This window comes from Neodiprion pinetum, chromosome 5 (genome assembly GCF_021155775.2).
Source record: "Neodiprion pinetum isolate iyNeoPine1 chromosome 5, iyNeoPine1.2, whole genome shotgun sequence".
Lineage (NCBI taxonomy): Eukaryota > Metazoa > Arthropoda > Insecta > Hymenoptera > Diprionidae > Neodiprion > Neodiprion pinetum.
The window spans coordinates 19,553,655-19,569,549 of record NC_060236.1 but is presented as its reverse complement, the minus strand read 5'-3'; the positions used below and the strand labels follow the sequence as shown (position 1 = coordinate 19,569,549).

Genomic DNA, 15,895 nt, shown 5'->3' with positions numbered 1-15,895 from the left:
TATCGTGTCTTTTAAAACCGATTGTAAATGTAAAATGATCCGTGCGTCATTGAATTTTAATTATATCGAGAGGTTTTCTTGAAAGTACCTATTGGATTTGTATGGAAGGAGGATGTTGAATGATGAAAAATCTACTGTCTATACGGAAAAAAAAATTACTTTTTACGAACAATTATTTGATTATTTTTACCTGATTAAATCTTTCCGTCAAATACGGTAGTAATTATTATTATGTTTTTATATGATATTCTTGCATTGAGAAATTATGAGATCTATACTATTTTAATGTATTTCTTTTTCCCAAACCGATATTTATACTGATTTAAAGTTATTTTTCTTAGCATTATAATTTAAATTGTTTCAATTGTAATATTCAACGCTTTCTATTTCATCACAACTTTTCATTTTATTAAATAAGACATTTATTATAGTCCGAATGAATATATTAAATATTTTCTATAATTCCATAATTTATTTAAGAACAGTAGTCTTTCAATTTGTGGAAATTAAATATGACTGAAGAAAATATTTCATTATAAATTTCCAATATTACATTTTCTTGACTTGGAAATTTTTTTTTTCTTCGTAAAAGTTTTTTTTTCTAGCAGTATGAGATAGTAACCTAACTGCCGTGGGAGAATTTACGGAAATTAGTTTCCAACTCCAGAAATTGAAAATGTGCTCGCTCGAATCGCGTAAAAATGATCAATGACGTAGCAAAGCCAAAATCAAAAACAATGAAAACATTCGATGAACATGCATCATAGTGATGTACATCGGAACGTTTTGTCGCTTCAAACAAAAAATTTACCTTTGCAAGGTGATGAATGAGACGAATAATTATTATCTTCAACACAATTTGCTCAAATTTTTTTTTTAATTAGGAAATGTGATCAAGACAAGACACTGTGTGATGGCCAAGTCAAAACTGACAATTTTTTTTTCTTTACCAACTAGTGACTTCAAAATTGTATATTCTGTTTTTTGTACATAAAAATGTTCGTCATAACTATATTCCATCAAAATACTGATTTTTTACCGCACGTGTCTTAGGAAATTTTCTTTTTACTTGAGGTTGCGTGACTTTTTGTACCAACAATAGCGGAGAGCGTTTTTTTGACGATCACGTAAACAATGGCAAGAACAATGGCCGCTATATTGATTAAGAATAGAAAGACATCTAACAAATAATACTGGAACCAGTTGAGATGGCGGCCCGACGATTTAAGAGGCTCGCCCCCGTTGCGGATGACGTATTCGATCCAGAAAATTGCCTCGTCCAACGGTGACAATGGACGGTCCTTGAACAATCTTGCGATGCGCTCTGAGTTCGATTGGTACTTCGGGTTCAACAATACCTCTCGCAAGGCGTTTGAGAATCTTGCCTTGGTTAGATCTTCGTAGTTCACATGAACAGCGATACCTTTATGAACGTATCCCATTATGTTGAAGGTCTGATCTACCATGAACGGCATTCCAACCATTGGAACTCCGGCTTGGATGGCCTCGATGGTTCCCATTAAACCTCCGTGGGTCACGAACGCTTTCACTTTTGGGTGGCCTGTAAAATTTATTATGGAGTTACAATGAAGTTGCAGACACTTCGTGATTACAGTATGAGCTTGTATGTCACTGGTAACAAGGTACTCAGAAAGTCATTAAAAAAGAGATTCAAAAGGTGTCTTGTAGACCAAAATTCTACCTCCGAAGGATACCTTTAAATCCGTAAGATGTCCTTCGTGGCTTTCGTAAGTTAGAAAATGAGTCATAAGGCATGGTTCGGAAATTCACGGGATGTTTTTAGACCACGAATTTTGACTGAAACAGTATATCCGTGCCTGATGACATTTCGATCCTAGGCGATTCAGTATTGGAAGGATTTAATTGGAACCGTGATCCAGCTACGTCGATGTGAAAGATATTGAAACTTGTACCATTGCGAAAATGAAACTTACGCAGAACTGCATACTGAGGAGCCCATGCAACTACTTTTACATTGGATGGTAACGGCTTCGGTAGATCCTCTACGTTCCCCTTCCAGAGCACCTTGTAATTCGAAAGTTCCGAAAAGGACTCGTAGATAGCAGATATCTTCTCAGGATCAAATGTGTCTGACCTGACCATCGTTCCCATGCTGAAGTAGATGACACCGTCTTTCGAGGAGTTCAGAAACACGTCCAATTCCTAACGAGGATGGAAATTGTCAGCACTGTCACTATCAAATTCAACAAGAACTCATTGAATAGCTTACCTTGGAAAGAGCTTGGGTCTGGTCGATGTGTAGACCTGCCACTTCGACGATGGCGGGGTTCCCTGGACGCGCTCCGTGGACGCTGTAATGACTGTTGACGAGCAGAAGGCTCATATTGTTGTAGATTTCGTTCAACGATGGCAGATCTGGAACATGCTTCCTGGCGACTGGTTCAGACACAGTCTTGTCGTAGCTATAGAAGAGGTACTTTGAGTAAAAATGGACTATCGTATTCTCCACACGTTGGATAAAACTCATTTCGTTCGTAAATGCCCCAAACTGCGACGGTATAAAGCTGGGATTCGCTTCACCGTAAAAAGGATCATAACCCCAGGCATACATCACGCTGCTGCCGACCCCGACCACTGGAATCTTTAATTTGTAAGCCACTGCCAGGAAACAATTCGTCGAGAAGACCTCTGTGACCATCAAATCGTACTTGACGTCAGTATTGAGAATATTCTGCACCTGAGGAGTTTCGAAAAGACTGCACAACTGCTTCGATATCAGGCCACATAATCTACCAATTCCGTAGCCAACTGTCGTTACTTTACGGGCATGAGACGCTGTCACATTGTTTACGTAAGTCGGCAATGAGCCTTTGAGATTTATATGATTATATCCTGGCACTGGTTCCGCCGGAGGAAAATGACTGATCATGTCAATTGTATGCCCAGCACGTGCCAAACCAATCATCAAGGGCTCAAACATTATGTTGTGGCTCCGACCTTGATATGGAAACACCCCAATGATCCTTGCTCCATTTGTCACATAGCAGGCAGCCAAAAATACAAGGATGGCACGAGTCTCCATGGCTGTAAAAAGACTATGATGAACATTTTTCAGAAACATATGAACCGTTATCGCGGTTCGCTGACTAGCGTGCGCTAGTTATTCTGTGGCTGCGACTAACCACAACGACTACTTTCGCAAGGTCAATGTGAAAAGCAGAATCTTATCACCGTCCTTTGGAAATCATTCATACCTCAGACTCTAGAATATGCACGTGAATTACGAATAAATAACGCTTTAGCGGACAAAAATCCGACTGAACGAAGACAACGTACATTTTCTTATATTCCCAAGTAAATCAACAATTATTTTTGTGATCCGATTTCACTAAACATTTGAAGGAAAAATTATATCGCTACTAATTAAGTGAATTCCAATTGCACGTTGCATTCGCTTGTTGGTAACTGACTTTGAATTAAATAATAGCACGTTTGTCTTGACGATTACGATACAATGTTTATTGACCAACTAATTTGATTCACTCTCATGTGATTACACTGCTGCTATTGGATTGTTTACAGTTACTCACTATCGCAGTTGTACTTACTAGTGATTGGCGCTACGTGTTTACAAATGAATTCAGAAAATCCACCAAGTTTTCTTGATGATTTGAACTATTAACTGCACTGTATAACAACACGGTTTTGATTTTATTAAATGGATAAGGACTCATACGTCCTTTCAAGCCAACGGTCAGTGTTGAACTGAGGTATGAATCTCATTACGTAATAACTTGATCCTCACGAAGTCTGTTTACGTTAGACGGGTGCCAAGTGTCTTTCGCTAATGGCTATGGTATACTTACTGTTAAGTAAGACCCTACAATTACGCTCGGAAGTAAGGTTATCAATACGAGATTTGGGATCAGAATTAAACAACGTCATGGTGATAACGGTAATACCTCTTTATGTAACAAATGCCACGCTTGCGATAAAAAATGAAAACACATGATACACTGGAGTCTTTCGTCAATGTCACTTCCGCCAAGTCTTGTCTGACGAATGTTATTGATATCGAAAATATGTAAATTCACCAGTTGTTCAAATTTACATATTTTCAACAAAATTCTCTCGTAGATTAATGATTTGCACACCCGCATCTCATTTATTAGACGGCATTGCCGTCTTACGGGCTTCTCATGGAAGCAAAGGATTGAAAGGGTAAACATAACATCTACACACTACAGTCTCCTTACATCGTGCATGCAGAGAAGAAATTCTTACTCGTTATTGATATCAGTATCTACATATAATATAATATAATCTATAAACTATCGATTAATCAAACTTTATGAGCTCACATTTATTACGGATTTCCGTTACTGTCATTGGTTTTTTTTACTATTGCAGCCACAGAAAACATTACAGATCAGCTTCTTTCACGATTCGATTTAATTTCGGTTTGTCAACACCTCCACGTGAATTGGAAATTGAACCTTTGCCATTCGTGATGTATCCACGTTTTATATTGAGCGACAGGCGAACAAAAATAACTGATTCATTCCGAATTTATAAATTCCGTAACTGTCACACTGGCATCTGAATACAACAGATCGTGAGTCTCTGATATCGATACTTACATATTATATCTGTTCTTGAGTGTATACTAGAATAATTACCTTACGCCTAATGCTTTGATTTTCAATGAAAAAAATTTCAATAATTTCAAATAAAAAATTAGATACAGCAAAAAGGTCTGATCCTCCAGTGATGTTCCAGAGCATTGGAATAGTAGGTTTGCCAAAGGTATGTTTAACTCAAATGTTTATAAGTAGCTTATGGGGGGCATAGAAACGGGGTTTGAAATATGTAGCTCCAAGCCTTACGGATGGTAAAGATTCGGGTTTGGTGTAGCACAGTTTATATTTACGGACCTCGCGGCCTCGGTGCATGATCAATGACGTTCTCCCTATAACTCGCTAGGGTGACAGATTCGGTCCGTCACCTTGAGCTTTCGAGTCCAAACCCCTCTTATCCCCGTTTCTCTTTCGCACGCTACTCGCTCGCCTCGCGTTTCTCCCTCTGCGCATGCGTGCTGCTCGCTTACTCCGCGCCTACCATACATACATGGCGCACAGACTTCCGCCCTGCCATGATCCATGGCACGCAAAGGTTGTTCATATTAGATGCAATAGCACATACAGGCAACAGAAATAGTTTTTATTTTGACCAAAAATGAAGCAAATACAGAATAAAATGGAAAACTTAAACGGGTCAAAAAACGAGAACCAGTCAGGGCTCCACTCAGTTGGCGACACATAGCTAACGAGACGCAAATAGTATTTTCCGTATCTAGGCCGTACAGTAGCACTTTAATGATGGAGTAGAAGATTATGCGTCCACGGGCTGGCGAAGCCGGTTCGAGGAACAAACAATACTCACGAAGCCGTGAAACATTATAGCAGAGGCGCAAACAACATTTTTTGATCGAGTATACGTAAAGTATACGCCTATTTGGTTGTGTTTTCCGTTCGTGAAGGTGAACTTTAGGCTTATGAACACATGAAAAGGCAAAAAACACGATTGAAAAGGCGTACTTTACAGACGCTTGATGGAAAATTATTTATTTCATATTTTGAAGAATTATTTCAACATCAGGATTCACAACATTAACTTGGCCTATGACAAACACGTGTTTACGAAAACTTATCTTTCACTGGAAGCTCACAACTCTGTTTGCAGGCAATGATATGCAGCACTGTTTTTACGAAGGTAAATACGACTGCGATAACGAGCATCGTTATAGCTAATAAAAATAGACCAACATCTATCAAGTAATACTGGAACCAGTTAAGATGCTGACCCGAGGATCTCAATGGCTCGCCTCCGTTACGAATTACATATTCGACCCAGAAAATAGCCTCATCCATTGGCGACAGAGGACGGTCCCTGAACAGTCTTGAGTATCGTGCTGCGTTCGATTGATACTTTGGGTTTGACAATACCTCACGCAAAGCCTTGGAGAAGCTTACTTTGCTTATGTCTTTGTAGCTAAGGTAAACACCGAAACCTCTCTGCACGTATCCCATCACGTTGGACGACTGGTCAAAGAAAAACGGAATCCCTATTATTGGAACTCCAGCGTGTATTGCCTCCTGGGTTCCCATCGCACCTCCATGTGTTACGAAAGCCTTCACTTTTGGATGACCTTGGGTAATGAATTCGAAATTGCTTAATGCCCAATGACGGTTTAGGGTATTCGCACATCTTGAACTGTATATAATGAGGCACTAGAGTTTGAATTGTGAATCGTGATATTTTGAGGCTTTGTGGTTCAGTATAAGTGAAAAAGCTTAACACTAAACTCGACCATAAAATGCCTATTGATTTGCATGGGTAATTTTTGTATCGAAAACACAGACTAGTTTGAATCATCTGCGAGGATTATCGCAAAAAGTGCTTACACGGCTGCTGAGAAAAACTTACGGAGAATTGCATACTGCGGCACCCATGAAACTATTTTGACGTTCGATGGTAGCGGTTTCGGCATGTCCTTCAGGTTACCTTTCCACAGCACTTTGTAATTTGTAAGTTCCGAAAAACTTTCGTAAATCGCTAGTATCTTCTTCACCTGAAACGTATCCGATCTCACTAATGTCCCCATGCTGAAGTACACAACCCCATCCTTGGAGGAATTTAAAAACCTTTCCAATTCCTAAAAGCAATGGAAATTATTACTCCTCCGATCGACGTGTGGGCAATCGTCAAATACTTGACCTCTGAAAGCACTTGGGTTTCGTCGATGTGAAGACCTGCCACTTCAACGATGGCCTGAGTCCCGGGGCGGACTCCGTGAATACTGAAATGGCTATTGGCTAGCACCAGACTGATGTTGTTGTAGATATCATTCAGGGGTGGAAGATCGTCGAAATACTTTCTAGCCAATGGATTAGACACAGTTACGTCCCAATAATAAAAGAGAAACTTTGAATACACGTGAATCATCATATTCTCCACACGTTCAAAGAAACTCATCTCGTTTGTGAAAGTCGACAGTTGTGAAGGGATAAAACTAGGATTGGCGTCACCAAAGACTGGATCAATAACCCAGGGATACACGACATTAGTTACTATTCCGATAAACGGAATTTTCATTATGTGAGCCACAGAAAGGTAGCAGTTTGACCCCAAGATCTCGGTGATCATGACGTCGTACTTGGTATCTGCATTGGTGACTCTCTGTAGCTGCGGTAATGGCAACAGACCACAGAGATCTTTGACTTCTCGGTTGCAAAGAAAGTTCATCATCTGATAAACACCGCCATGGATTGAAGCATAGTCTGCGGTTATATTGTTCACTAAATTGTGTAGCGTTCCTTTCAGGCTTATATGGTTATATCCCGGCACCGATTTCTTCGGAGGAAAATGACTGATCACGTCAACTGAGTGACCGGCGCGTGCCAGACCGATCATCAAAGGCTCGAACATCATGTTGTGACTTTGAACCGGGTACGAAAATATTGCAAGGATTCTTGAGCAATCTGCGACGCACGCGACGACCAGAAAAAGGAATGTGATACCAAGTTTCATGGCTACAACAGTACCACAGCAGAATTATCTTCAGAGAAATTACGCTGCAGTAATAATTGCATTATAAAATGTAATGAAATTCAATTTTTCCAATTCTTCCGTGAATGTTGGAACAAGCAACACTTATGAAATGGAACTCAACTTCCTGAATCATGAAATCAGTTAACGTGATTGGTACAGAAAAAAATTCGAATTTGAATTAGTCTCCCATGACCTCATGATTATCCATGAGGAATGTCATTGCGGTAGGTCAAATCTCTTTTTCATTCATAAGAATTTTCATGTTTTTTTTTTTTTCATTGTTACAGCCTGTATAGATTATTGATATTCTTAACAATTCCGCTTTGACGCATACTGAACAAAATTGCTCACTATAAATTGATGATCCGATCCCATTGTGACGGTTGTTTTCGAATTTTTGGATGAAAATAATAAAACCATACCTCGGGTCAACATGAGGATGAATGTAACATAAAAGTAAACATCAAAAGCTGTTACGCAGTGAGTTTTATTGATTTTGAATTAATCAAAGAACGGCGATGTACAAGTGACTAAGGTTCACAGTGTCGTTGCTGTTTTCACCAATATGGATCGTCGATCGTGTAAACAGCGTTGTCATTGACCATCATGGATGTGGCAAATTTTAGTATCGAGTAAGGTCCTTCAGCGTTACTTCGTGAGTTGTAATAATTCCTTTTCTATCGGAAATCCGTTTGATATTCTCAGGTAAATCTTCAACGTTACAGCCATTTTACCTCAGATAGTTTTGCTTTACTTATCTTTCACTTCATTTCGATCAATGCAATCAGAGTGTTTTTCTACTCCGAGTCTTCTGATGGACTGAATAAGATGTTGAGGGTAATAACCGTTGCTGTATAACCTCTCATTCACTGTATTTAAGTGCTGATTTTTGTCTCTATTCATGCTGCTATTTTTATCTGCGTTAGCGACTTATTCACTGAGGGAAGAGTATACTTTCGACTATGAGAATAAAAAGAATTGGAACGAAAGAACGATAAGCAAAATTACTCCTATCAGCCGAAACAACAAAAATACTATTAACAAGCGCACTGACATTCAGAATGTTAGTCACTTGTACTTGAATGAACGTCCTTTAATTCAAACCTATCGTTTTCCGCCCGCTGAAAATCTTTATGTTTTCCTTTCAGTTACGTTTATTGTAATATTTACTCAAGGTATTATTTTTGCTCTATCATTCTGTTATTGTGTAATCGAAAATTTCGCTTTGAATACAGTTCCTAAAAACTTCATTTGATCTTAGCTAGTTTTTTCGCGAAATGAAGGTTTAGGAAAAGCATATATAAAACGTTTAACAAAAAATTTCTTCATCACTGCACTTTTCGTTCAACACTTTTTTCTCTTGAACCGATTCTTAACCAAACAACGTAAACGAAGTATCCAAAACTGGCCGTTTTTTAAGTTGACACATTGAAAATGACATTAATGGGCATTTTTCCGGTCATATTCATAATCAGCACGTAAGAATACATCGCTTGAAAAATTCCGTAAAAATTTAAGGTCACCAGTTTTCAAAACTGCATCCATTCCTTTCTATCGACAGTTCAAATACAACCGCTATGATGGGACCGGATGTCAATTTTTAGTGAGTGATCAGGTAGGTACGTCACAGCGTTGTTGAAATATCAGTAATCTAAACTAGATGTAACCATTTATATAACATAAAAATCAGATGCTTGTTCACTATTGCTCAGGCAAGATCAGATTATTGTAATCTGTGTGTACGGTTGCAATTTTTATTTTTTTTTCTTCTTACTGTTGACAGAAAACGGCCAACCAGCTGTCTGAGAGAAATGTCGTAAAAATTAGTACAAACAAGATTTTCATCAATACAATAGAGTCCGTCAAACCTCCCTAACGAAATTTTCTATGAAAAAATACAAAATTACACGTGCCGAAAATAGCTGTTGTGTTGAAAATTTATACAAAAAATTTCATGTGAAACGTTGCAGAGTACTCCGATTAAGGGAAAAAAATTCGCAACTATAGTACCTATATTGATGTACATATTTGGAATTTGGCTCCAAGTTGCGGTTTGTGCCTATATATTCCATTCTGCGGTTACTGAATTCCATTAGACGTGTAATATGTTATAGGTATGAATATCTATGAGGTCAAGTAAGTAGAATGATATAAATAATTGGTACGAGTAGGTAATTACACAATAATTGGTATACATTGCGGTGATAGATATGGAATGCATGCTTAGCCTGCACCGGCTATATCACTTGATGCTACGTGTGGTTTGCTAAGCTATTTCAGTTAAATTCTAACACGATGAAGCTGGGTTGAATAGAAAAAGAGTATATATTGACAAAAGACAGGGTGGCCAATCGAAATAGAATTATAACGTATACGCATTCATCTTATACTTACTTGAGAAATAGTAAGAGTAACGGTTAACTGGACTCAATTGTTCTTCAGTTCAACACTTGCGTCCTTTTACTTCGCGTTTTACTCTGAATGATTACTCTGAGTTTTCATTGCTCTTATGACATCAGTAACCTAAAAATGATTGGTGCAAGAAAGGAAGAATTTTAAGCCTGATTGAAGTTTAGAGCTTTGACCACAGTCGAGTGAAGCAAAGTGATGGCCAAACGTGCGTTCTGATCAGAGGTGAGCATCGAACTAGTTGTAAATGAGTTACGACGATGACTTGTTTCATAACCGTTATAAATAATCTACAGTCGTGTAACTTATCCAAGGCTTGACCTTCCATCGCTGATTACTTGATTTCTGCGAATACACATAGCGAAGAAACCCCTGAAATTATCAGGCAAAATTTTAATGATACACAGTCACTCGGTCGGCAGTATCAACGTAATTTGGTGTCTCATCCACGTTCTCAGTGTCTATCCTGAAATTCATACCTTCAATGGACTTTAATCCCTTGCGCAGCATTGTTCTCAATTTTTGAATTCCAACCAACATCTTTATCGAATTTTTACTAATTCAGCCGCTTATGCAGTTCTCACGCGTTGCAAATTGATCCACTTTTTCCTGTTCTTGGAAATTTGCTCAACTTTCGGTAGTGATCAGAGCACCACTCCAGAGATATATTCAAAAAAAGAAATGTATTTCTGCTAAGGTATTCTAAAATTGGTTGAAATTCTACTCTGTTCAAGGGTGAAAAAGTTTATTTTCAGCCGTCATCTTGAACTTTCAAAATATTTATCCTATGGAAAAAACAACGAGAATCAAACTGGTGTCAAATCTAATTCATAACAAGTTTGTTTATCATCGTTTGTGCAGAAAAATCAATAATAAACGGTATAGTGCAATAATTAAATTTTACCCCATAGTTTGGGTCTTAGTCGAAAAATATCGATCATAAGCAATAAATGATAACAATCAAAATTGTAGAAAATTTAATTTGAAACAACTTTGGACATTTACCATTTTTCGTATGAGAATGAAAACAAACGAGTTATTCAATAGATGAACATTCACCCTGAAATTCAAGATGGCGGCTGAAGCCAGCTGGTGCGATGCCCAAAAACCAAAGTATGGACTACTATTCACCCCCCCCCCCCCCCTCCCCGCCCTCTCCACCTCTCTAACGGTTCGTAAAGGGCAATCGCTACTGTATTTTTTTACTTACCAGCCCCTTTTTTGATCTAATTTTACTGGGCTGGATCTAGGTCTCAGTATCATCCAAAACCCAAAACGTCACAGGCACGAGCAAAAGCATCACTCACTCCACAGTCCTTGAACAGAAATAACTGCCAGATAGACTGTGCTAATTGCGTGTTGTCAAAAAAAAAAAAATTTACTTTACACATCGATCAAAGCCGCAGTAACTGTCAACAATAATTATATCGTCCACGTGTTGTTCTGATGTAAACGCATAGTCGGAAAAATTCAGATACTCCACTTCACCTGATAACAAGGTAAACATCTCATCCTGATAAGAGTATCTGATAAAAAAACAACCAGCAAAATACCATTTGCCTCGGCTTTTCGAATGGTAATGCTGATGTTGAACATAAGCAAGTATGGTAAATGCTGGAAATTTTTGGAAGATACATGCTTATTGTAATGCGCAGCACTTTTATTGCCATGAGGAATATTACAGCAACGATAAATATTGTTGCGGATAGCAAAAATCGAATCAAATCTATTTGATTCAAGCTGGCCATATTGCTTGGTGCCACGTATGGTCAACAAAATGATTATAGTTGAATTCACGCCGAAGCAGTGAACAACTGATTGAAGTAAGACTATTAGAAAACAAATCAAGTGTTGAACATCCCCAGGATTGTTGGTGTTACGTCCTCCAGACCTCATATTCCTTTCCCATAGTCTGTGTTAGTCACTTTAAACCGTGCATCCTCCCCTTATTTTTGCCGAGTCAGCAGGTTCATCTCTGTATCGCAGCTACCCCGCTTTCTACATTCCGTTAAACTACTCACTTCCGTCCTAGCTTTCGCACGAATCACTCATAATTACATCTTTCAAAAACCAATCCAAGCCCTTTCCCCAGACCGACTCCTATATGTCGATCATTGTTATAAATCAATCATAATAGACCAAGCACATCGTTTAAAACGTCTCTTCAATCAATTCCTGCATTGGGAGTAGTGGCACGTTAGTGTATAATCGACGTGTATGAACCCTAAAATAGCCAGATAATACCTTGGCTGGGTGTACAGAAGGTTTCGATTGCCGCTCCTCGAAGTCTACGCGTTCTACCTCGTAACATTGGCGTGTCAGTCCCAATTTGAGGTACTTCGTTTGATAAAACGATGAATGTCATGAGCACGGAATCAGTAAAAGAGTTGAAAGATATGCTGATTCACCGTATTTACGAAAGGGTTGCTCAGCTGCCCATCTAATTGTAAGTATATAACGTAACGCTTCTCATCTTATATTCATACGAGACAGTAGATTCACGATTATCGGAATTGACAATCCCTTTAGTTCGCAACTTGAACTGAAAACTCTGCATTTGAATTGTTTGTTATTTCATTAAACTTACGATGATTACTAATCTCTTTCTGGGATAGAGTGATGTAGACTGATCACCAATGGTACGTTTTGACCAGAGCTAGACATCGAACTAGCTGGAAATTTGTCACTTCCTTGACTTATTTTGATAATCGTAATGGCAACTTACGTATCCAGTCGTGTAATTACTCCGAAGTGTGATCTTATAATGCTGGATATTATCTTTCTGTAGATATGCGCTGCGAAGGAAACCCAATAATTTATCAGGTGATTACAATAATTTGTTATTTTACTGATAATATTAACTCAACCGTCCGCATTAGGGACTTTCCTGTGTTTCATGACCTTCGATAATTTTTTTTCCGTCATGCTTAAAATCAACCCAAACTAGAACCTTGGCGTAAGCCGTAAAAACGAAGCTCCGTAAAAGTGCGGACTAGCAGAATCTAGATTAGCGATGCATGATTTTTTTAAATATTGGAGCCCAACATATTTCAAGCATCTAAAAATCGGACAAAGAAACGGGAAAGGGCTACTTGTGGAGTAGTCGTAAAGATGAGATTAAGAATATGTAACAGGATAGAAAAAGAGATGCTGATGACGACTAGATTAATTTATTACAGTTTCGGTAAAAGGCCTCAAGTCGACTCAGAACACTAACAAAGATTTTAAAACTTGTACCTTTTGAATCACGTGCAATAAGAAATCAGGATTCAGGATAAAACACGATGTTCTAGCCTAATTCTAAGTGCATAACCCTGTCTGAAAAGTACGTAATGAAATCTGGTGGAAACAGAATTTCTCCATAAATTTTTGGATTGATCCAGAGTATGATCTACAGAAAAAAAATCTTCAACTTGAAGGTGAATTCGTGCCGCCAGCTTAAAGATAATGATGAGTTTTCATAAGAAAGAAAGTTGAGCGTATGTATTCACCTCGAAGTTGGCGGTTTTGAGGTTGTTTTTTTTTCGTAAGAGCCTACCTGTAAGGACTTGTGTTTCTATAACTTTTCGTGGAAAAGTCACTGAGAACTGCGCCCTGCCGCACCCGTGAAACTATTTTGATGTTAGATGGTGATGCCTTTAGTATATCCTCCAGGTTCCCCTTCTACCGTACTTTGTAATTTGAAAGTTTTGAAAAACTTTCGTAAATTGCTAATATCTTCTCCACTGAGAACTCGTTCACTAGTCACTACTGATGACATACTGAAGTAGACAACTCCGTCCTTGGCGGAATTTAAATATATCTCTAATTCTTGAAAGGGATGAAAAACGTTTGTTTTGTCACCAAAATTTAAATGCACAATTCATTCGACGCTTTACCTCTGAAAGTACTTGGATTTGATCGATGTGCAGACCTGTTACCTCAATGATGGCTAAAGTCCCTGACCGGACTCCGTGCATGCTGAAATGGCTGTTTGCTATTACCAGACTCATGTTATTGGAGATTTATTTCATTCAGCAGCGGAATGTCGTCAAAGTTTTATGCAACCAATGGGTCAGACACAATTCTGTCTTAATAAGAGAATAGAAACTTTTGCTACGTGTGAGTCACGAGAATCTCTATTTGTTCGAAGAAGCTGATCTTGTTCGTAGTGATCCGACAACTCCGTCGGATCGAAACTTGGATTTGCGTCATCGATAACCGGATCACCGGTCCACGAGTACACGGCATTGGTGGCGATTCCTTTAAATGTAATTTACATTTTGTCAGCCTCCGCATAGTAGCAGTTTGTTCCAATGATCTCTGTAACCATGGTGTCTGAATTGATGACGTTCTGTAGCTGCAGCAATCGCATAGACTGTGTGTTGGATTACATCATCAGTCGCTCTTACATTATTCACTAATTGTAAAATAGATAGTATCTACAGACTCATGTGATTATATCTTGGCGCTGATTTCTCTAGATTAAACCGACTGGTCATGTCAACAGAATGGCCAGCATTTACCAGATCTATAATCAGAGGCTCGAAAATTACGTTTTAGCTTTGACCTTGGACTGGTAGTATTCAAAGGATCCTTGAGCAATGAATAAAGAATAGAATAGAATAGAATAGAATATTGTTTATTATGACGTCGCTTGGAGAGCATGTGAGTCCTATACCCGGGCGGCCATATTTAGACTCGATTTGACTGGTTATAATTTACGAAAACAAACATTTTTCCCACTTCAACTCGTTTCTCCGGCTACCACGATACTATTACGCATCATACGTCGAATTCCTGTGCGAAAAACCGTTCTGTGTCTCAGTCGCGGAATGACAGGTGTTTTAACTTATCGTATCTAGCTAAGTGGAAAAATTCTCGGTCTTGCTACCCATGGAGATATTACAGATAAAAAAAAAAAGAAAGAAGATTGTGCAATGCTTTCTATCTCTCTCTAACCACTTGCACATGCCCAATCACCTCGAGGTTAGAAGAACAGTTGTGTACACATCGAGGTTATCATACCTATATTTATATATACGTTATACATCTTATCAAAAGAATAAAATATTATTCAAGTTATTGAAATCCGTGATTGACTAGGAAAAATTAACAAAATGGCAACTTGTGTTGCATGACAAAAGCAGCCCATCTCCAATTTAGAAAGAATCTTCATTGCGCATGCGTTTGAAGACGCTACAGGAAGACGGAGATAACGAGCACTACGCGATCTTCTCTCTCTTTCTTTTCGTAAGGTATTTACACTTACAGAGGCGCACATGCCTCACCTGCTCTATCTACAATATCTCTGTCCGTACAACATGTTACTGCCACGCAATAGTCATGGGTGTATTTCTGTTCACCAACACAACGTACACAGGGTTGATGCCTTAATTCTTCACTGGGTAAGAGTGCTAATAAATTCGTTTTGCAATTTTTCAAATTTTCGGTCGAGCTTTTTATACAATCCACTCATAAACGTTCACCGCAAGAATGAAGTTTGTCAGAATTTGGCGTTGGGGTTAAGAAGTACTATTATGGCTGCTTAATATCGCAGGATCCCAGTATAAAATTTTCTATGACAGTTTGAAGATATAAATTCCTAAAATACAGAATCGTTAGAATGCATAAGGACACGGAAAGCCTCCGTATTAGCTGTGCCGCTTTTTACCAAAAATTGAAACAACATGGGTCTAAAGTTCGAATGTTCCTAGCTAGCTACATTGGCTCTGTGGATATGTTTTATATCAGAACAACTTGCAATAGCTCTTTTCTGTTACTATACTCGATGATCAGTTGCTTATGAAAAGTATTTTTTATCGAAGGCAAATTTTACTTTCCACTGTTCTTACCGATTTCCTGAATCTCTGCCAGTTTCCATAACAAATAGGACAAACTTTTTGGAAATTAT

General features: G+C 38.4%; 2 protein-coding genes across 4 annotated transcripts in view; one reads left to right on the top strand and one right to left on the bottom strand.

Annotated features, from left to right (window-relative positions):
- LOC124219254 (retinal guanylyl cyclase 2) overlaps nt 1-15,895 on the top strand; it is a 138,623-nt gene that overhangs the window by 42,304 nt on the left and 80,424 nt on the right. The window lies entirely within an intron of this gene.
- Nucleotides 380-10,323, bottom strand: LOC124219259 (UDP-glucosyltransferase 2-like). Of its 3 annotated transcripts, none has more exons than XM_046626589.2 (4): nt 9,988-10,323; nt 2,252-3,066; nt 1,956-2,184; nt 380-1,561 (listed from the first exon to the last, which is right to left on the bottom strand). In XM_046626589.2, exons 2-4 carry the CDS (start codon nt 3,062-3,064, stop codon nt 1,050-1,052), a joined length of 1,554 nt encoding a protein of 517 aa, XP_046482545.1. In that variant the 5' UTR covers nt 3,065-3,066; nt 9,988-10,323; the 3' UTR covers nt 380-1,049. The 3 variants fall into 3 exon arrangements, with proteins under 3 accessions (XP_046482545.1, XP_046482544.1, XP_046482543.1); XM_046626588.2 differs by lacking the exon at nt 9,988-10,323 and adding an exon at nt 3,591-3,842 and having other exon boundaries at nt 381-1,561; XM_046626587.2 differs by lacking the exons at nt 380-1,561; nt 1,956-2,184; nt 2,252-3,066 and adding exons at nt 5,586-6,190; nt 6,469-6,697; nt 6,760-7,574 and having other exon boundaries at nt 9,988-10,265.